Below are 23,626 nucleotides of genomic sequence, written 5' to 3'. Positions count from 1 at the left end.
TCGGTTGCGAGTTCAACTCCAAGCATGGTTGGGGCCACCTATCACAGTGGGGAGTTTTGACTGGTGGCAGCGATAGTATAGAGAGCTCCCAGAACGGACTATCGCTGTGAGGAGCTTGGGGATACCATATAAATATCGCCAATTGTTTTCTGTCTCGAAGTCGTCGGGAAATAATTTTCAATAGATTTCCGAGACACTTTTAGATTTGCCGATAATGATTTCCGCCAGCGTTGACACCCGTCGTGAATTTTGAACGTACCGGTTGCATTCCACGCTATGCGTCGTGTTCAAAAGAGAAAACAAACACGGTCATGTAAAGTCGATGTTTAACTTAGATGTGGACCAACTTGTACAAAGCTATTGTAGCGCAATAAATATTGTAAATAGGAAGATATTCGGTAGTTCTATATTATGCATTTAATAACACTTACAAATAGTCGTAGCGCTACAGTCGCACAGAGTAAATGGTCACTGGTGCATTTACCGGATACATTCCGCCATGTCTGAAAGAAGGTAAGGTAATAGACCAGGGTTTTCTTTTCGAACTTGCATGCAGGGCTGGCTACCGATGTAGATCATATAAAACGATAATCGTTACCAAAACATCGATCAAATATCGGAGCAGGGGTAGATTGTTCTGTTACGGAAACCCCGAAGTGGGGACCCACATGGACCCCCAAAAATAGAAGCCCATGAATATAGTTCATCAATATTTCATCACATTTATGTAGGTGTTATCGATGACATAATTTCTCATATCCCATCGACGATATTTCTGATTATCGATCTTTTAAGCCAGCCCTACCTGCGTGTTATGACATCGTACATTGTTTGCTGCAGATCAACCGAAAGTGATACTTATAAATGACTAATATTCACGATTGCAAGTATTTAGTTTCGAATCGGGTGCCTCTGATCAGTTCGAGGGATATCGTATTAGAGTTGTGAATTAATTCACCATTAGCTGCGTGTCGATCCGGGTAGAATAGGTCTTCAGCAACCCATGCTTGCCGTAAAAGGCAACTAACGGGATCGGGTGGTCAGGCTCGCTGACTTGATTGATGCATGTCATCGATCCCAATTGCGTGGATCGATGTTCATGATATCACTGGATTGTCTGGTCCAGACTCGATTATTTACAGACCGCCGTCATAGAGCTGGAATATTGCTGAGTGCGGCGTAAAACAACAAACCAAACCAAAAAAGTTGCGTGTCGCACATCCGAAAAGTACCACAACTTCTCGTGAAGACGATCTCTGCCGTAGGTCAAGACAAGCAAGCAGTTTTTGAGAGAATCCGTCGGAGGCGAACTCGCGACCTGCGGGTTAGCCCGACAGCTAACCCGACCGAGCTACGTCCACACTGTGAAACTGATTATGTTCAAACTTGGCAATGTCCTGTTAAAATCTTGAAAATGTCCTAATTCATATTTATTATCAATATCACCGCCTACCATGATTTATTTCCTCGATCATAGTATTTACTATAATAAAGGTTGCATGCATATCGAACTTCTTGGCAACGGATACCTTCCGTGGTTTGTGCATGGATTGGGCCTGTTATTTGTTTCAAATGTTCTGATACCGTATAAATTCTTGTTCAAATATAACCAACCAAACATATTTTGAAACATGACTCGTATATATTGGAAGAATCAAACATACATGGCGGAAAGGTATCCGGTAAAATGCAAGCGAAGACGTTTGATATGTTTCGTTTTAATGCTAATTTCACTACATTTGACGTTCAAGTTGAAGTTGCACTGAAGGTACAGATCATTGCTGGATTCGATAGAGGGCTGGTCAAATGGCTTAGAGTTCATGGCAGAACATTGTCGTAAGTATATGATATCATTTCTATGGTCACGGGCCATTTTCGTTAAAGCTTATCTCGTACTCGCTGGACAAGATGGGGGGGACGGGGGGGGGGGGGGGATGTTAATTTGACATATAAAATTGTGTTTTGCTCGAGTAAGAGTTGTGATTTTTTTCTATACGAATATATTATACATGCTATCCTCGAGTTCCTGTGAGAGATATTAAGCGTGTAAGGCTGAATGAAATGAAATGTTCAGCACCCTGTGGATGAGGTGTACTGCAGTAGAGCTAAATGTGCGTCGATTACGAGATAACTCATTTTGTAATGTAGTTTTCAATTTTTCATGTAAATCTGTTGTTTAGTACCGTTCAGAAGAAGGCGCTGTACTTCGTCAATAGACGTTACATGCAGACCCACTGGGCGAATTACATGCTCTGGATAAATAAGAAGATCGATGCACTGGTACGTATCCCCGAGTGACAAAATTAAGTACTTGAATTTAATCGTATTGAATAATCATTGGGGAAAAATACTTGTCCCTCGCTCCCGTTTGCAGCTATAGAAATGGCCACTTTTCTTATCGAGCAGCGTTAGAAATTGGCAAAAGTCCTATAGTCCTTGTCAATCAATCCAATAGTTAAAGGTATCATAAGGACTACGGTGTTGAAAGAGTTATGCCAATTTTAAGGTTTTTTCTAAATGTTATCATTGTAAGGACAAGGGGACTAGAGCGGAGTCTGGTATTACCGATGATTCGGCATTCACCGATGGATTTATAAACCCCATCTCAAACGCGTTAAACATACACATTTACCCATCATAAATGCGCATGTCATAAGTTAGTATACTTTCTCTGCCGGAATGAACCTTCGATTGCCATATTATTTTGGGTCTTACACGGCTAGGATTTCATAAATATATCTTTAGCACTACACAGTACACACAGGTACTAATTACTTAAAAGTGTGAGTTCAATTTAAACTATCGGTAATTCCCGACCGAAGTCATCGGCAGACCCACCCTTCATCGGTAAATGCCGAACTTCCGGGTTTGCGTTTTCATGCCTGTTACGAACCCACTACATAAAAAACATGGCCACACTGCATATTGTGGTAATAGAGTTGACCGAAAACACATTTGAGAGAACTCGTCGCCCAAATGCACTATGTTTTTATTTGCATAGGGTTTCCCCCTTACCATATCGGTAATACCCGCCTCCGCTCTAAAGCTCTTAGTTTCTACCCCTGTTGGGCTTGCCAAACAACCCAGTAGAGTACCATAAGGATAAGATGAAATTTTCAATTCTTAAAGATTTGGCTTCATGTTATTATAAGGACTATAATGCTCGGGGTTACTGGTTATGCAGGCCCATCTCCACCTACGCTTATCGTAAGAGGCGACCAGGTTTCAATGCATGTCATCGTACCCCGTCGTGAATTATGGGTCGTGTTAGATCTCCTCCTGGCATTATGATCACTTGTTGACAACTCAGATCATCTCAAACTTCAACAAACTCTTCGTATCAATAAAAACGGTCGGCCTACCTTTAGAATACAGTACCGCAGTCTTTTCACGTGACAATACCCTATGACGTAATTTGCAGTATATTGTTCACACTCCGTTGCAGTGGTGACTCAGCATAACACCACTGCCACAGGCTAATTTGCATATCACGTGACCGGACTTTTCTCTTGTTTGTAAACAAACGCGCTTTTTCAGAAATCAGTATAGAACGGACTAATGCAAGTATTTGGGGGCGCTTTACATATTGTTTTGCATAACTATATAGATATGCTACTACAATTGCGAAAGCGAGTTGCATGACAATATATATTTATGCATCAAAGTGACCGTGTCGCTAGCTCTCCGTTGGGCTTCGATGACAGCACGTGGAGCCGTACAACCAATGTAAACATAGGATAACTACGCAAAAACAAGTAGATTTTTACGTATTTGCATACTTTCTCAATGAAAGTTAACCATTCTTTGACATTTGTTTATGAAAATGTGTAGACTTGTCAAACATGAAACGGATGAAAAGCATATGCAATATCTTGAATGGACTGTGAAAGATGAGACGAATCGTCACATGGCGCTGGCCTGTGGCAGAGGTACTATGCTAGCTGGCTGCCGGCCGCATGGAAATCTGGGTAGGAGAGTGTATATTGTTGCCAGTCATATCCGCGAAACAATGCCCTGTGACGTCAGGGGGGTCATCGCGTGTGCATCAGTTGCTCCCAGTGATCTGTCATATTTACGCGCAATGTCATTGAATACGCCCAGATTCATTAATTGTTATTATGAGTCACAGGAATGCAGTTTATTAGGTAATAATATATTGGCGCTGAACACATCCAAATGTCGCGGGTATTAGGGTAGGTTACCCCGAACTCTATATCCTTAGCCCTTGGATTTCCTTTACGATAAATCACCCCATTACGATCATTAGGGTTGGGTACCCGTTTAGTGGCTATTTTTCAGGGCATTATCATTTGCAATAGCCCGAGGTCTTTTCAACTGCAAGATCCGGGGTAGAATAGGTCTTCAGCAGCCCATGCTTGCCGATAAAGACGACTATACTTGTTGTAAAAGGCGACTAACGTGACCGGGTGGTCAGGCTCGCTGACTTGGTTGATGCATGTCATCGATCCCAATTGGGTGAATCGATGTTCATAATATAATGTGTGTGTCCGAGAATTTTATTTTCAATAACACTGCGGGAAATAGTGAATATATTATTTTTTTTATCGATAAAAAATGAAATTGAAATGGAATACGTATTTCAGACATTCTGAATTCAATAAATGAATGATATTACAGGTAGGTCCAAATATATACCGTATTCGATGTAATAAGCGCCCATATTTGCTAATATATTGAATAGCTATTGAACAATCCTAATTAGCACCCCTTCCGATTGATCAATGTTCACAAGACTTATCTATTCGTGTATAATACGCACTCGTGTGTTATATGCACCCTTAATTATGGGCGAATAAATTATTGAAAAAATATCTGTCGTGTATAATACGCATAGACTTTGTTTGTTCTCACGAAAATTATATTCTAATAAGGCCTCCCTATTTTTAATTTTGAGAGCGCCCTGGGCGCTTATTACGTCGAATACGGTACTACTTTGACGTGACTACGGCTTGGACCGGCCTACGGTGTCAGGCATGCATTCAACAGGCCGAGGCGCTTTCTGAGAGCTTACTTAGCTCTCTCCGCGGGCGCTCGGGAGTAATTTTATTTACCAGTAATCGAATGATCTGGCAGAGGGCGCGGTTTTCAAAATGGCGTAATTTAGCAATATTGTTGAACATTGTGTATGTAAAGTATTATTGTTTAGAATAAAGATACGATAAACTTTCCGTTAGTTAGACGGTCACCGATCAGACAACCAAACTCTATTTTATGGTATTATCGTGATATACGTCGACCCAACTCATGTAATCCTACCGACTTATTTAACATTGGAAAATCAAAATATAAACTAGATTGTCAGTGACACTTGACACTGAATGAGATTTCTCAGTTCGCTGTACAAGTCACTAATAAGTGGTAGATGGGCTCGTCGGGGATCAGATATCAGTTCGCTATATCCGTTAGTTCGCTGTAGAGAGTTCGTTATGTATGTAAATATTATATGATAATATATAGGAGATAAATCGTGGGTTTTGTTGCATCCGTTTGTTCGCTCTATCCGTGTTCGTTATATTCGTGTCGTACTGTATTTACTGGGGTAAATAAAATACAGTCGAATTGGAACGTTAGGTGAATAAGGACTTCTGGTTCTGCATTGAAGCTATCGAAGATGTGGATTTAAGAACCCAAAGAAAATCTTATTTCTTAAAACTGCATTCCAGGTATTTTATTTACCAGTTATTTGGGTAAAACATAACGGTTTGATGTTTATATTCATATATATTTAATTTCAGTATATTCTGGACAGTTATTAAGGAGAATAAATTAAATACATCGGATAAGACATGTCACTATATTGCCAAAACGGCAAGAACAAAGTCTCATAAATCACAAAAAAATAATTAATAACCTATAGGATTAGAAAAAAATCTAGTTACTAAAAATCGTATGTGCACTGGTGCAATATCGTTCACGCGCACTAGTATATTTTATTATTTGCGCGTGAAGAGATCACCCGTTTAATAAACATACTGCTGTATTAAACATTGTGTAATACCAAAACGCGTGCTTATGAACTCTCGGAACACGTTTCACGAACAAATATTGAAAGCTCTCAACATCCCTTGGCTTATTCAACGACATTGCGTGTTGAGTTGAGAGGAGCTTATGCACACTCGATGACCCCAGCAACCTTGTTCCTAGGCTGACGTCACACTGCATTGTTTCGCTGGTGGATCTTGCAACAAAATTCCACAAATTACGTCATCGGGTATTGTGACGTTATTGTAAACTTTGAGGTGCAAGGCCCGTTCCACAAGGCGATCGTATTGTAGCGCAACGACAGTCCTTAAGTCTGTTAAAGTATGTGAGTTGCGATAGTCTTAGCCCTACGATAATTTTGTGAATTCTAAAGGTGGACTGTTGTATGGTATTTAATTCATACGTTTCAACTTTTGACGTGTTTAAAGTATTATTCTGTTAAACTCAATTGGACTATGCCGTGGATCGTGTAGGTGTAAGCCTATTCATCCTCAACAGTATAATTCTAAAAACGTTATCAATGGCAAGTAATAAATGAAATACTAAACTCGCTCCCGTGTAAAACCAATTTTATTAAACTCGTGAATAGTTGTGGTATCTGATGACTCGCTTTCGCTCGTCAGATACAACTATTCACGAGTTTCATAAAATTGGTATTACTTGGAGCTCGTTTAGTATTCTATATGTATGTCATCCGGGCGGCATTGTTATCGTCTTTCAAATTTTATTCTGACACAAGAAATTACGTCATAGCTGAAAACTGTTGACGTCATTTAACAATTGTGGTTTTCTAAGACGGCGGTCGTGATCAGTCCATTTCTCTAAAGGAAAGCTCAGATGGATTAAGAAATAATAGGTAACAGAGAAGTTATTATACTCGCATGTTTGTCATACTGATTTTACGAAACTCGTCTAAGAATAAATGTATTACCCTCGCTCTCGTTCGGGAAAAACAATATTTCCTGGGGTGTGTTTTTTTAGTCAACACTTGGGGATTCCTGGTTATGTTTATTGACCAAAAGTAATCTATGCATGCATTTTGTATGATTCAACTAAATGGATCGGTGACGGTGGATTGTGTTTCATTGTACCCCGGCGGCCATTCGTCACCACTTGCCCCTTTCAGTAACCTAACTGCTTGTCCCCGAATAACACAAGTTGGTCACGAATGCCCCGAAGGCATGGTACGTTGTCCAAATCAACCACTGGTGGTAAAGTTGTCAGGGACAAAATCGATTATGTACAGGCCGCCCTGATATTGCTGGAATATTGTAACTGCAGTAAAAAAACAACAATTCGCAATGTTTTAGATTTATTTAAGAGAAGATAGACACCTATGAAAATATCTCAATTTACTTTCCAGTTTCGACAAATGAAGGTTTATATCGCATAATGATACATGTCAAATGTTTACAAAAAGAAATCATATGAGTGTTATTGGGACAAAACTGCAACTTCATACCAAATTTTATTATACATGTATCTTGTTCACAAACAGACGCGTGAAAAGGAATTTTTCGGTACTGAAATTAACATGGGTTGCAAGGGAAAATACTCCGTGCTGCGAGGGGCTTCAAAATGCAGCTAAAACAATTGGAATGTCCTGGTTTTAACAAGTGAAAAGTCTTCCAATAAATGTATTTACTTATGTGGTGGTATCAAACTTCACCACTGAGTCCGTGTATGTCTAACAAGTTGTTCCATGTCGAAAATGTAATGTTCACAGGCCCCGCATTTGTCCAAGTCAGCCATCTTTGTCCCTCGGCGTGCCTCCTCCTCAGTATGCGCGGAGGCGCTAGAAAGCGCTCTCAGCGTGCGTTCCGTTCATTAGAAAATATTCGGAGGTGCTCGCTGGCGCCTCGGCACCAAACGGCTTATTGAATGCACCTCAGGGGACTCGATGCTTCTTAGCCGGTATACCGGCCTACGGTGTTGAAAGAGTTATGCCAATCGCAGACCTTGTTCACAGTATTTTGTCAGTGTCAAGGACTACGGTCCAAATGGCATCACCGAAACTTTGTCAAAAGAAAAATAGGTTTCAAGAAAGTTTGCTTGAAGAGCCAATATACTCTTTCAACACAGCAGGCCGATAGACCGACCAAGCCGTAGTCTCGTCAAAATAGAGGGTAGATCTATAATAAATTTCAGCGGTAGAAACTAACATTTTTGGTCCACTAGTCCTTATGATGATAATATATAACAAAACCCTTTAAAATGGCAATTTTCTACTAGTCCTTATGATACCTTAACTATTGGGCAGTTTGGCTAGACTATAGGACACGTGCCAATTTCTAACCCTGTATATAATTTTATGAACCTGTCTTTTCATTCATTTTTTAACTCTTTCAACACCAGTCAACCAGAAGTGTTTACTGCTGGGACACCGAGTTCCCAGAGACTCTTGTGTGATAGATGAAGCCAACATTTATCAAAGAAAATATCTGTTTGTAAAATATATTTGCTTCTACATGTTATATACCATTTGAAAGGTCTGATCCTATGGTTTCTAAATATGACAGTTATGTTTTTCACATTATTTAAAATAATGCATTTACAACTTAAAGGGGCATCTTCGGTAGGAACTACCGCACTCTAGTGGGCGGAGCTTATACGAGTGATCTGAAAGGTCAAAATGACGTCATGATAACACACACATTTCATTGGTTAATGCGTAAACGGGTGACGTCATGTAAACACCCACCCACGTGGACCGTTTGACAACAAGGACGTAAGTTTTAATGGTAATAAATATCTATCAAACGATTCCAAGATTTTTCAACAAACGCGTAGGTCTTTGGTTTCAAAACCTACCTGCCATGTCGTCTTCACATCTTCATAAAATGATACCGCGGAATGTCCACGATATATCCAACGCAGTCCAACACAGAAATTATAGACGTTCTTGTTCTGAGCTATTCTAGATCTCCCGACGACAACGAATTAATACGTTTGTCGTGATGAATATGAACAGTGTAATTGAACCCCCCAAAAAACATAATATGTGTCACGGCACCAATCGTTATCCTGTGGTTTACGGTATATCTGCAGTTTACAAATAGCATTTCTCACTTAACCCCCTGGATGCCAGAGGGACATATATGTCCCTCCTCTACAACCCCCGCTTTGAAGTCGAATAAAATTAAAAATACATCAGCCACTAAAATACACTTCACAGTTTTGAATAAGGTGGGACATTTCCTGTTCTGTGATATCATCCACTGGAATTTTAGGCCAAGCAAAAATTACTGAAAATTAGGTACATCGTAAAAATCGCCATTTTTTACACATTGCTAATTCACCACTAAAAGGGTTGTTTACAGCATGTTTTGAAATCTAACTTTCGGATATTTACTCGGAGAAATGAATTTCAAAAATAGAATATAAGTAATCACGGGTATCTGTCTTTTATGAAATCACCAATGATCATTCCAAAACGTCTCCGATAACCCTACAATCGTTTCGAATGTTTTAGAAAATGCGCAAACACGAACGCCGATGTGAACTTTCCTCCATATTGGATAGTGTTTACAAAGTCACGTTTCAGGTACACCGGTTTTGAGGCGCCTGTAACAATCACGTATATTTCAAACGTAGCTGCGATACATACATCCTTGAATTCCTCATACATTTTAGAATCAAATAACAAATGGTCTTTGTCACCAATACAAAGTTACTAGATGAAATCAAGCAAAACAAATTAGGTGTGAAAACGAACGCTGTGCTCGAAAAACTGCACTTGTTTGAAATGTAAACAAAGCAAAATTCAGATTTTACACAGTGTAGCATTTTCTCCTATTTTGAGCTATACATTCGTCTATTTGTTCAAGATATTGGCTCAACATTTTCAGAATATGCATGGAAAGAGAATCGTAGGAAGAATTAGGGAATTTAAAATAGATACATTGCAATGATTTGATATTTTCTACAGAAATCGTCATAGTTATCGTTCTGTGTGACGCCATGACTGACGCAAAATCACGCACAACGACAACGGTATTTATCGGAATGTCTGACTATTTCCGTTGGTTTCAATAAGAAATATAACAACAAATAACAGTACATAGATTGTCAGAATGTTTCTGATTACTTACATGTCACATTTATGTATATACGATCCCTGAATCAACGAAAGCCCCCTCGCAAAATCCCGCCTATTGATGACAGTGAACACGCCATTTTGTAAGAGTCGGTCACCGGTAGTGATGTCAGACGTCAACATTGTTGTACATATTTGGTAATTTCTTTGAGGTGAAGGTCCTTGAATGAGAGTGCACACGATCATTGTATCACGCTGTTTACAGTTTCAGTTATGATTGTTGCATTTTTTCACACAGTTAACTCTTTCAACACCAGTCAACCAGAAGTGTTTACCGCTGGGACACCGAGTTCCCAGAGACTCTTGTGTGATAGATGAAGCCAACATTTATCAAAGAAAATACCTGCTTGTAAAATATATTTGCTACTACATGTTATACACCATTTGAAAGGTCTGATCCTATGGTTTATAAATATGAAAGTTATATTTTTCAAATTATTTAAAATAATGCATTTACAACTTAATTAAATTCGTTGTAAATAAAAAATGTACGCAAACACGTTGTTAACATCCAGATTAAGGACCAAGGAAGCGAAAACTTGACGATTTTCGGCAAATATATGATTTCATAATATCCACGTACCTATTTCTGTTTTATTTTCATTGTTTACGTAATTGGAAAATCATTTTAAAAAGAATTATAAATAGTTTCTGTCATCACCCATTTCCCGATAACAGCGACTGTCCGCTCAGTAAAATGAAGAAATACCCCCGTTTTCGAGGTTTCGTATGAATAACACGTTCGTCGAAGAATGGCATATGACACATCGCTGGAAAGCTTATTCCTTCATCTACACGCTCGTAACATCGACTGGTTTTGTTTCGTAGTTATAACAAGCGATTTCATTGGATTAAAATTGGTTTCTAATGACGCTTTCTTGCTGAAATCTGCTACAAGTTTCGTGATTGGTCAATTTTGAGCACGTGACCTAAGGCAGCCAATCAAATTACAGCTGTGATACCAAGCTCGTGTTCGATAAATTACAGAAGTTTGCGAAAGAATTTTGTTAAATCGTGTTATTCTGAACATTTTGAACAGGAAATCACGATATATATTAAAAATATGGAACTTCGTGAATGTATCGTGCTAGGTTACGAGCTGTGACAAAGATTTTTCATGCATATATTTTTGCATTAAACATCGTGTCCGAGCCGAGAATTCAAGGCGACGAAAGCCGAGATGTCATTTGACTTACATTACACGCGATCGCACGAAAAGATGGAAATAATAACTTACATGTAAGTTTGATTACTTTTAGATATATTTTTGTTGATTTTATTTATTACTTTGTATAATATATATAAAGATTTGTTTAAAACGTCTTTATTTTCCTCTTTGACGTGTTCGATGTGGACCCGTTGTCGAAATGTGTGTCCGAGAATTTTATTTTCAATAACATCGCGAGAAACAGTGAATAATTTTTTAATTTAACGATAAAAAATGTTAAATTGAAATGGAATATGTATTTCAGACATTGTGAAATGTGATGGATTTAATAAATGAATGACATTACAGGTAGGTCCATAAAATATATATACTATTTTGACGTGACTACGGCTTGGCCGGATAACCGGCCTGCGGTGTATGGGGACTCGATGGTTCTTGGCCGGATAACCGGCCTACGGTGTTGAAAGAGTTAATTCCCTTTGGATATTTGTCAATGTTCAAAATGATATCATACGTACATATAGGCCACACCATGTATGAACGAACCTTTGATAATCTGTTTGTTTGAACATTGTTTACATAAGAATGTACAGGTTTATAGTGTCAAATACGATATTTCTTTTCTTTTGTTTGTTTTGTTGTTTCCTTTGGACAAGTGTTACAAGATGAAGTGTAAATGTAACTGCAGCATGTACGTATTTCTTGGGATGTGTAATAGTCAATATTATAAGTTCATATAACCAATGTCCATGAATAGCTGTTTCATATTTATTTTATAAATAAAACTGAATATATTACTTTCACAAAATGGATAATATGTTTCGTTAAAATATATGCACACATTTCTCAATTGAATCGGGTTTTTTATGTCGTTTGATATACAGAACAGTGATATTTAATGATTCGCCAAGTGCGCGTTTGTCACAAACAATTTACGAATTATTCCTCTCGTTTTGCATAATATAATCAATGGGTTCATTCTATTTTTTCAATATTGTGAACACAGGATATTAAACTGTTTACTTTATTTCTCCAGGAATTGTAAAAACTATAAAAAATAAAACCCATGCCAGGTACCCCGTTTGTTCAACCTTATACGATTATCCTGATAATTCTATACCAATAGAGCTTTCTTCGCATCTTTTATTGTGTAATTCTGAGACAAGATGAAGAGAAATAATAACATAATAATGAACAAATATATGTCCAATATTGAATATAATTTTGGTTGTTTTGAAATATTCTTTTGGGTATTTCATTACGTAAATTGATGTTAAACAGGTGCGTGTCTTGTCCAATTAAGATACACAATAAACTATCTAATTGTTAACATATTCAAGACATTATTTACTTGGTGAAAGCAGTGATCTTATGTTGTGTCGAAAAACGTCAAATTCCGTTTTACACATCGAGATTTTCCATACCATGAACGAAAATTATGGCAGATATGTATTAATCAAAATACCAATGTCGTCTTTCTCCGACGTTATCAAAGACAACACCAGCCATGACGTCAAAAGGAATGGTGTTATTTTTTTGGGGTATTTCATTTCATTTGATAAGGCTAGTGCTCCATTAATAATGGTCCAACATTCGTCAAATTACACTTACACAAACAGGAGAATGTTGGAATCTAAGGACTAAGTTATAGGTTAGATAGGGCCATCCACTTCTCTATTACCTCTTTTTTTATGAAGTACGATTTCATCATTTCTTATGGGTTTTTTTAATAACTAAACAGTATACAGTTTCAATATGGATATTTGTGTTGGAATAGTTTGGTTCCTCGTGAACAAAACACCACGAAAATAAATTGTCCTTACCCACAGCTAATTCTCACCAATTGACCTGAGTTACAATAAACTAGTGCTAAGCAAAGCGGAGTTATGCCCCCTTTTCTTTGTACGTGTGTAACCTCTCTGTCGCCTTTTGACGTCATAGGGAAAAATCAGTTTTTCATCATTTACGGCATGTTATTTTTGGCATTGAATGTATGTCGTTATACATACGCATATAACTCCATTTGATATATAGTTATGCCGTTCAGATATTAGCCAGTATTTTGTTCGCTCACAGTTTCCGTAAAGATTACTGATACCGCAGAATAAATTCTCGGACAACACTTAGAAGTGTATTTTTTTTAAACCGGTTTAATATTTGCAGTTAAATTTACACCATCAAATAGGAAATTTAATATTCTCCACCTCTGCGTAATTTTATAGCCAGGGGTAGATCCAGTGTCGCGTGAGCGCAATTCTCGCACAACCTTCACTTTTCCAATCTAAGGAAAATGTGCGTCAGAAAAAAAACCTCGGCATCCAGAGGGTTAAACACAGTAATCGGTGATTTCAACTGTTTTTCTTCGTTGTGTTCGTCTTGCCTTCATCTGGAATCTGGATGACAACGATCGTGTAAAAAATCCTGGTAATGGTCAAAAATATTTTCACGTGATCAAAGTAGTTTTTTGTTGTTTCCGTGACATTTTTTCTTGCCCAGTAGCAATGTATTTGGGCAAAGTCACACTTGTCCGATGAAGCTCTTCGTGCCGAAGTAACTCGATCCGTGAAACTTGGCTGGTCCCAGTGACCCAGATCCCTCTTGACTGGCATGCCAAGTGTCATTTGCATAAGGCCATCCATATTTTTGTCCCCCGCCGCGCGAAAGCGCGAAGCGGGGGATATAGTAATCACGACCGTCCGTCCGTACGTCCCACCTGTTTGTTGCCGCGATATCTCAAGAGCTAAACACTGGATTGTCTTCATATTTGGAACTATGGTGTATATACAGACACCAGTCTGTTTTGGTGACCTTGACCCCATTGTCAAGGTCACAGCAGGCAAATCTGCTTTTGGAGTTGGAAAACGTTGTTGCCGCGATATCTCAAGAACTAATCGCTGGATTGTCTTCATATTTGGTAATATGGTGTATATACAGGCGGGGGACATTTCGTCACTTTGTGACAAATACTTGTTTGTATGTGTTTCTCCCCTCAAGCCTAAACTAACCAGAGAGCGGCCGGACGAGATAAAATATATATTACTTATCAAAAAATGTCTTTCAATAATTGTGTAAGTTATTTTATGACATTTAAAAAAAAGTTTAAACACTTGGTACTAGAATCTAGTCTATGAATTTGTTTATTATGTAGATCGATTCGCTTTGCTTCGGAAGCGACTTTTTTATATAAACAACGGAACAAAGATAAAGTTGATCTGGTTCTTTTATAAAGTTGAGCTAGTAGTATTTCTTTTAATAGATCGGTGCGCAATTTTCCACAGCGGCAGCAAAATTAAGACACGAAAACATTATATTATTTCACGTCGCAATGGAAATAAGAATATTAAAATACGGACAGCCTCACAGACTTCGAAACGATGTTCAAATAAATATTTGTTCACATTAATTCTGTCATGTGCGAGAAAATGGATTTCAACATTATTTTCATCAAGCTTATTCAGGTCACTGGCTGCACAGATCATCCTCTCTTGTAAACTACTTCGGCATGAACACATGTTTTGTCGCGAAGCTCAAAGCAACAATGTGTCTTTCTCCATCGATGACGAGCATCTGTCATAATGTGCTTCAACAACCTTCCTGGTTAGTTGAATTATGTCTCCCCCAGAATGGAGGGAGACATATTGTTTTTGGCACGGTTCCCGTCAGCGTCGGAGTCGGCGTCGGCGTTCCCACCGTTTCCGGACCATAACTCAGAAACCGTTTAATATTTTTTCGCGAAACTTTGTATACACATTAACCCAGCACTGAAGTGGTGCCTTTTGCTATTTAGAGATTTTTGACATTTTTATTTCTTCTCGTTTCCATGGAGATAACTTGAACATAGACTCTGAATTGGGGTAAGCTTGGTTTCCGGACCATAACTCGGAAACCGTATAATATTTTTTCGCGAAACTTTGTATACACAGTAACCCAGCACTGAAGTGGTGCCTTTTGCTATTTAGAGATTTTTGACATTTTATTTTTTCTCGTTTCCATGGAGATAAGTTGAACATAGACTCTGAATGGGGGTAAGCTTTGTTTCCTGACCATAACTCAGAAACTGTTTAATATTTTTTCGCGAAACTTTGTATACACATTAACCCAGCACTGAAGTGGTGCCTTTTGCTATTTAGAGATTTTTGACATTTTTATTTTTTCTCGTTTCCATGGAGATAACTTGACAATAGACTCTGAATGGGGGTAAGCTTGGTTTCCGGACCATAACTCGGAAACCGTTTAATATTTTTTCGCGAAACTTTGTATACACATTAACCCAGCACTGAAGTGGTGCCTTTTGCTATTTAGAGATTTTTGACATTTTTATTTTTTCTCGTTTCCATGGAGATAAGTTGAACATAGGCTCGGAATGGGGGTAAGCTTTGTTTCCTGACCATAACTCAAAAACCGTTTAATATTTTTTCGCGAAACTTTGTATACACATTAACCAAGCACTGAAGTGGTGGCCATTAGTAGTTTGAAATTTCTAGGAGTTCTATTTTTGTCTCTGTTATTTAGTAATGGAGGGTGGGAATGAAGAGATGGGGTTTAACGTGAAGTAAACGAATGAATGGGGGTTAGGGGAGTGGGGAGAAACATGTTTTTACTCGTAAAAACACTTTCTAGTTCAACAATGTTATACACACGGCCTCATCACAAGATTCCTTCCAAATACCCACCACGTGATCAGGGTTACGACCATGGTATGAATTAATAAATTAATTTGCACTTTAAGAAAAGATTTTTTTTTCGTGAATATTATTATTCAAAAATATCCTGTACATGGTGCTTTGGGATTGCACTGCGGATTTCTTTTATTACTTTATAAAACTTTTTGTTTTCCCCTTTCTGACCGCGATCTCCTAGCAACCCCGCCCCATGAGTGCATCGTGTTGCTGCTTACAACTGACAAGAACTTCGCTTGTCTTCAATATGAGCAACAAAACATTTTCATGTAAATCCTAATTTGACGAAGAGTTGTTCGAGATAATCAGGGAGCCTTTGGTCATTTCAATTGTGACATTGGTGACTTTATCGTGGAGAAAGTTCCAATTCAAGATGACTTCATTCCGATTCATAACTCGAACCGACAAGATGGCGCCTCTCTTCCCGCCCTTGCAAGTGCAACAGAAACTTTGACAAATTCAGTGCCGATTCTTGGGAGTAGTGAATCAGTGTCACAGCGAGATTTCATTGTGGAACCAGATTGATCACGACAATCTATTGTTTATGTTATAACTTTATTTGTATTGTTCCTGTACTACCTATGGTGGTTTGTTGGAATAAAACATTGATTGATTGATTGTTAGAAATTGGCACTAGTCCTGTAGTCCTTACCAAACTGCCCAATAGTAAAGGTATCCTAAGGACTAGTAGAAATTGGCCCATTTTAAGGGTTTTGCTTTATCTTATCATTGTAAGGACAAGTGGACAAAAACTGTTCCGTTTCTAACCCTGACTGAAAAAGGATACCCCTTCTCACTGTTGCGTGGAACCTACCAGGCAGGACGGTAAATTCGTTGTTTACCTATGTTCTGGCCGCTGTTTCTAATTTAGTTGCTAGACTTTTTCCTCAGTGTATTTATTGAATTAACATATGTATTTCCTCATTTCAACAGGGCAGAACTCCAGTTGTTGGTGACTACACACGGTTAGGTGCCGAAATTGGAAGACGTATTGATATGGCTTACTTTTACGACTTCCTGAAAGATAAGAACATGATCCCAAAATATCTGCCATACATGGAAGAAATTAATAGAAGTAAGTATTGGATATTATTAAGAATTGATCTCAGTATGTTAATGGAGATGTAAACGTAAATCCCGATGTGCAGACAGCGAAAATCTGCTACATGCGGGCTTACACAGTGATCTCAGTATGTTAATGGAGATGTAAACGTAAATCCCGATGTGCAGACAGCGAAAATCTGCTACATGCGGGCTTACACAGTGAAAAAAAGTTAACTGTACTGCACAGATAGCTTATTTCTTCAGTAACATAAAAACAGTAAACATTGTTCACCACAATAATGAAGCACTCTATAGTCAGCCAAAAGTTAACAATAGTTCGCAAGTTGGCGTGGCCTAAGACGGTGACCATGGAAGGAAATCAGCGCTTGCCCGAACCAGTTTTGTTATCCCGAATGCTAGTAGAAGCGTTTTGGGGCTTTTTGCTAATTTTGCTATATGTTATCACTTGACTATTCGGACGATCCAGGCAGAATAGGTCTTCAGCAACCCATGATTGCCGTAAAAGGCGACTTTACTTGTCGTAAGAGGCGACTAACGGGATCGGGTGGTCAGGCTCGCTGACTTGGTTGATGCATGTCATCGATCCCAATTGCGTGGATCGATGTGTATGATATCAGTCACTGGATTGCCTGGTCAAGACTCGATTATTTACAGACCAACGTCATATAGCTGGACTATTGCTGAGTGCGGCGTAAAAAACAACAACAAACAAACGGACGAGTAGACCGTCTTGGTTAATTTTGTCCCTGCTGAATCCGATATCGTGAAATCACTGTCATTTTATTTATCTCTATATGTTCAGATAGTTATATTTCTTTAATATAGATCTGTGCCGATTACGGGTCAGAATTGATCGCCAGTACCTCATGCTTTTTCTAAGAGCTGAGAAAGTGGGATCTGGTCGTCATGCTCGGTGACTTATCTGATTGCATAACATGGATCGTTAGTAAAATTATAAGCCCAGTCCATACTTGTTTGCCGATACTTGCAGTAGAAGGCGACTATGCTTGTCGTAAGAGGCGACTAACGGGATCGGGTGGTCAGGCTCGTTGACTTGGTTACTGCATGTCTCCGACCTATCCAAATTGCGTGGATCGATGCTGATGTCAATCATTGAATTGTCTGGTCCAGACTCGTTTATTTACAAACCGCCGTCATATAGCTGGAATATTGCTGAGTGCCGCGTTTAAACAACAAACAAATCATACAGCTAGGACTGAATAGGTGACTACCGCATAATACAACAGAAAGTATTCGTTGTTTGAGAATAAAGTTCATCCCTTCGTTTTAAGTGTATTGTTGTGTACTCATAATGTACTTTTTGTTTTATTATTACAGTGCGCCCGGCAGATGTCCCAGTTAAATACATGGGCAAGTGAAACCCATGAAGAAGACAGCTTCATGCACCGTGCATGTCAACAGATACAGAAAACATCGTCAAACACGGGGACCTATGACACCATCCTAACATGGGTTGGCTATTTGTTGCACGATTTTTAAAACGGAAAGATTGTACATTCCAGAATAAATAGATTTACTACAATTTTGTATTTATGTTTAAAATTGTCCACTTGACGTTTAAAGGCAGTGGCTGACTTGTCCAGTAAGCGGTTATTTATTATCATTGCCACAAAGTGTTTGGGAGATATAGGAATAATTTCATAAAAGAGTGCCGTACTTCACGTTGTCATCTTCACTAAGCAAGAGAGTTCCGAGTAAAGGGGCATTCACATTTTGTTCGTGTGAACAGGTAAGTCGGTCTACTTTTGACGTATGCAGCTTGTTGGGACGCTTGTTGTGCGAAATACGTTTCTAAAACTTAAAAACAATACTTCATACACACATGCAGCTTGTTGGGACGCTTGTTGTGCGAAATACGTTTCTAAAACTTAAAAACAATACTTCATACACACATGCAGCTTGTTGGGACGCTTGTTGTGCGAAATACGTTTCTAAAACCTAAAAACAATACACACAGATACACGTCAAATTCTGCGGGAAAGTATCTATTATGTAAAGCCGTATATTTCAAACTCAGCTATACCTATAAACCTGAATTCATCATACCATAAACAATCAATTGACACAAATTGTCTAAGTCACTAATACAAATGGTAACCTGACCACCCGATCCCGTTAGTTGCCTCTCACGACTGGTCCGTAAGAGGCGACTAACGGGATCGGGTGGTCAGGCTCGCTGTCTTGGTTGATGCATTTCATCGAAGCTCATGATGTCAATCACTGGATTGTCTGGTCATGACTCGATTATTTACAGACCGCCGTCATATATACGGTAGCTGGAATATTGCTGAGTGCGGCGTAAAACAACAAACAATACAAATGGTCGAATGAAATCACTCGAAACGTTCGTGGAAAACCAAGCCCTGTGCTCTGAAACCTACCAGTGGGCCTTCTCGTCTGAAAATGTAAATGTAAAAGCAAATTCTGGTATTACATGTTAACATGTTCTACTATTCCGAGACATAAGCTCAGATTATTGCTAATATGCATATGTCGATAATCGTTCCAAGAATTGAGGAATTATTCGGAAACTTTCGAAGAATCAACAGAAATCGTTCAACGTGTCGCCATGGCAAAATCAGGCACACTGACGACGGTATTGGTCTACCTTTCCACGCAGTATCAAAGCTAGAATGGAAACAAAAAAACCAAATAGAACTTGTTAGATTTCAGATTGATTCACATTACTTAACTTTTGTGACTCATTTATGTATATGGGTCATTACTAAAATATGTACACTTTTTATGTCAGTAATCTCTATCAGAGAGCCCTTAACTGTCATCCCTAATATTGCAGTGGGGAACCAAATTAACATATACCACCGAAAATTTGCCTTGTCAGTGCTTTATTTTGTGGTGGAGTGGTGTAGTCTGAAATTATTGAAATATCAGTCAATAGACACCGAATGCACTTTTCAGTGAAAATATTTTAGATTTCATATACATTAGTTTTTAAGTTGTTATTTTACTTATGGGATTATAATCTTTAAAAGAAACAGGTTTCCTCTGTTTCTATCTTTAAATAATGAAATATAAGCAAAACATGCCTGTCTAAAAGGTTCCTGTCCTTGGTGTAACCATGTGTTTTATTAGGTGTAAGAAATATCCATCTTTATGTAGAAAGGAGGTAAGTGAATGCTCTCTTAATTCAATTCCTGTCTTCCATGGAGAAAATTGTTTTTTAGTCAACTGAAGAAAAAGTTACTAAACTAGCACCAAGCATCACCATATGATAGTTCAATGTCCTAGGGGTAACCTTGTTATAAAGACATCCTTACCTGCATAAAAGAAGAATTACATGCACTGGTAAGGAATGTTGTCTGCTACTGCACAGGGAGCAGTCAGTTGTATTTTTTATTTCATGATGAATGAATATGTCTTTGGTGTTACTGTCCTTGGTGTAACCTGAATCATACCAAAATATCCTTGCTGTTGCCACTAGTTGGCAATTATCAACTTAGAATGGGCAATGTTTAAACATGTCTTGTGACATTGAAACTACAACACTTTAATCATATTAACACTTACATTTGTATTATTATAAAAACATTCTAACTTGGGGTTAGATGAAGCTAAATGTCTTTGGTGTTACTAACCTTTAGCCTACTGAATTGTTTTCACACTTTTAGCCCTGCCTGCTGGATTAATTTCAGCATAAGGCGCTGTAAAGAGGGTGGGTGATTTCAAACAGTTGGTGCTTCTTTATACAAGGCCCAGTTGAAGAAATATGTTGCACATTTATTCCTTATAGAAAACTACACATTCCTATTTAAAAATATCCTGAAATTTTCAATCATACCAAGGTTAAGATCAAAGCGAAGATGAAATTTGTAAGTTTTCTTGAACTTACCTGAATAACGTTATTGAAGGTGGTTGTTTCATGTAAAGGAACCTGTTTAAATCGTCAAATTTGTGCAAATTCAGTTCAATAATCATATATCCGATATCTTAATTTTAACCGAGTATAAATTCGATTTTTATATCTGCAAATAACAACGTGCTGATAAGTTATGAATCATTTTAAGTAAATGTATTATCCGAACGTTAAACAGAAAAAAACCCCTTAATTTTCGAGGTCATCATGTCAGGTGCAGAAATGTGAACATTCGGGGTAATCTAAGGTGTCATGTTAAAAATAATGCAGGAATCCATTAATGACTTATAAATATTCATCAATCCTAATTTCAAGTGTTTTGGTTGAATATTGACGTTATACGAAAATACAAATCCGGTGTCATGATGCTGGCAGACGTATGAAAATCTTATATCAACAAAGTTTACATTGCCTCCACATATATACCTTGGCGAAAGTTGACGATCTTCTGAATCGATGAATGTTTTTTTGGTCATTTTCCGTTTTTAATATGACGAAGAGAAAAACGAAAATAAAGATCGTTAATTCTGGTAACAATATTTCAGTAAGTGCAAAGGTCACCGGATGTGATGTCACAGGCAGGGGTAGTCTGATGATAATCTTTAGCAAAACATAACAGCAAATTTTTAAATATTTCGCCTGTCACATACAGAATATACACTAATCACTGCATAGTATCAGTGATCATCTCTAATATGAAATAACAATGTGACTTTGACGATATAATTGACGTATTATTTCATCCGTTTGACCTTGCATGCTCCCATGACACGGAAACGGTAGACGCTGAATCAACACGCCACATGCAAGTTTCTCGGCTTCTTTTATTTGAACTTTTGTTGATATATAAGGATCACCATTCGATGTTACGTTTAATATAAAGGAATCTGCGATGTACACGATGATGATTTTGTTTTCACTGTAATAATTGTGTCACACGCAATACGTCTACAGATATCGTCGATCAGCAATGATCACCCTCCACAACAGGTGCGCGAAAATAGGCGTGACAAAACGTGTTTCAAAATAGCATTCATGAGATGCCCAATATGATTGGATATACACAAGTGCGTGATGTATATATTATTAAAACACTACATACATATTTTCAGTTTAAGTTTCCAAGTAAATGTGGAATAGTTAAAGAATTTTTCCTTTTATAATACATTTATCGATTCTAGATCTAGCATGATTTTGGAAAAAAATTCACGGAGCATTTAAAATTTATTCAAGAAATATAAAGAAGGCCATGATTGCGTATTGGTGATAGATTTGTCTATGTTTAATTATTTACAACTGTTCACAGCGTTTAAAATAGTAAGTTATATTTTCATATTTATAGTAGTTATTTGTTTTGTCCACAATGGTTATGTGTATGGATACACGATATTGGTCAATGCATCAGCACAGAGTAACTGATCAAACTTATTATCAATTATCAGTGATCAATTATTATCTTTAGTTTAAACATACTTTATTCAACCATCATTATCGCTCAACTGAACATCAATTATGTGAAGAAATAACTATATTTGATGTCATGATTTAACGTTATTATTCCATGAAAACTAAATAAATATAAAGATCCTTATGAACATACATTGTATGTATACACAATTCATATGGACATTTATCTTGTGTATGAAGTGGTCTGTTTCCAAACAAAACAATTCTTAAATATAATTGTAATATGAATCAATATATTAATTTCTTGTACGTGAGACTTGTTTGTTTAATCACAAGAACCAGGGTGGCACTTAGCTGGTGAGTTAGCCATATATTTATAACAGAATGTTATCTTTTGAAAAAGGAATAGGCACATACACCTACATTAACAATTCTAGCAGTTCTGTTCTGTTGGAAAAGGAAATATGGACATATGGAAATATCATACCTTATGTTTTTTATTCTTGGTTCTCACCTTTGAAATTTGTAATTATTCTGGCAGGACTTTCCAGGTTTGTTGCAGTGTGCTCAGGTGTGTGTGACAGTGACGCTCATGCATATCCCCTTAAGGAACATGAACGATTGTGAAATGTGGTCTACGGGTCTTCGTCGATCAGTCAATGTGATGTACAAAAAATCAAAATAAATGCAGATCATCACCAGCTTTGGATCCGACATCCTTGATCATTTGATGGGTTTCTGAATATTCAGTAAGTTTAGGTCATCATCCTGTGTCTCCGCCTTCTGGGTGGAGTGAAAAGAAATGTCCCTATATACAGATGTCATATGCAATTTATCCTGTCAGCCACACATCCCGACTTTATGTCACCTTATGTGGTTTATTTTCGCACACTTGTACTGCTGCAAACCTGCTGTTCCCTTGTGTATGCAATCACAGTATCCAACTTCATCAGCTTGTGTGTCACACGTTCCTCAGTTGGTGTGTATAAAAATGCCCTTGCTATCATGAAACAAAAATTGCCGAAACATAGTTGTATTTGCAAATTTAAAAAAATGGCATTCCTTAAATTATCTAAGGTTAAGAGCTTGAAATTTTCAGTATCATATTTTACAAAAAATAAATTCTTTGATAGACCAACGACTAATCATCTAACAAGTTACAAGATAGAATTATAACTTTACAAACCCTTATTTCTGATCAGGTAGCCACTTTTCAGAATTTTTTCCCCACTTTCAGGACAAAACATGAGCTGTCTACGTGAGTTTGGTTACGTAAATAAATATCATATTCGACGTAATAAGCGCCCCGCTCG

General features: G+C 37.8%; 1 protein-coding gene across 2 annotated transcripts in view; it reads left to right on the top strand.

Annotated features, from left to right (window-relative positions):
- Positions 1–23,626, top strand: part of LOC124135380 (egg-lysin-like) — a 60,819-nt gene that overhangs the window by 10,179 nt on the left and 27,014 nt on the right. The window contains exons 3-6 of one of the 2 annotated variants that reach the window (XM_046500695.1): positions 1,752–1,836; positions 2,181–2,280; positions 16,880–17,021; positions 18,350–18,554. The exons of the other annotated variant lie outside the window; for it this stretch is intronic. Of the exons in view, the coding sequence (XP_046356651.1) occupies positions 1,752–1,836; positions 2,181–2,280; positions 16,880–17,021; positions 18,350–18,390 (368 nt within the window). The 3' untranslated portion in view covers positions 18,391–18,554. Of the gene's footprint in view, positions 1–1,751; positions 1,837–2,180; positions 2,281–16,879; positions 17,022–18,349; positions 18,555–23,626 lie in introns of those variants that run through there. 2 annotated transcript variants of the gene reach the window in all.

The sequence above is a fragment of the Haliotis rufescens genome, unplaced genomic scaffold (assembly GCF_023055435.1).
Source record: "Haliotis rufescens isolate VD_foot unplaced genomic scaffold, xgHalRufe1.0.p SCAF_6, whole genome shotgun sequence".
In the NCBI taxonomy this organism is placed as follows: Eukaryota; Metazoa; Mollusca; class Gastropoda; order Lepetellida; family Haliotidae; genus Haliotis; species Haliotis rufescens.
This window is presented reverse-complemented; position numbering and strand designations above follow the sequence as displayed.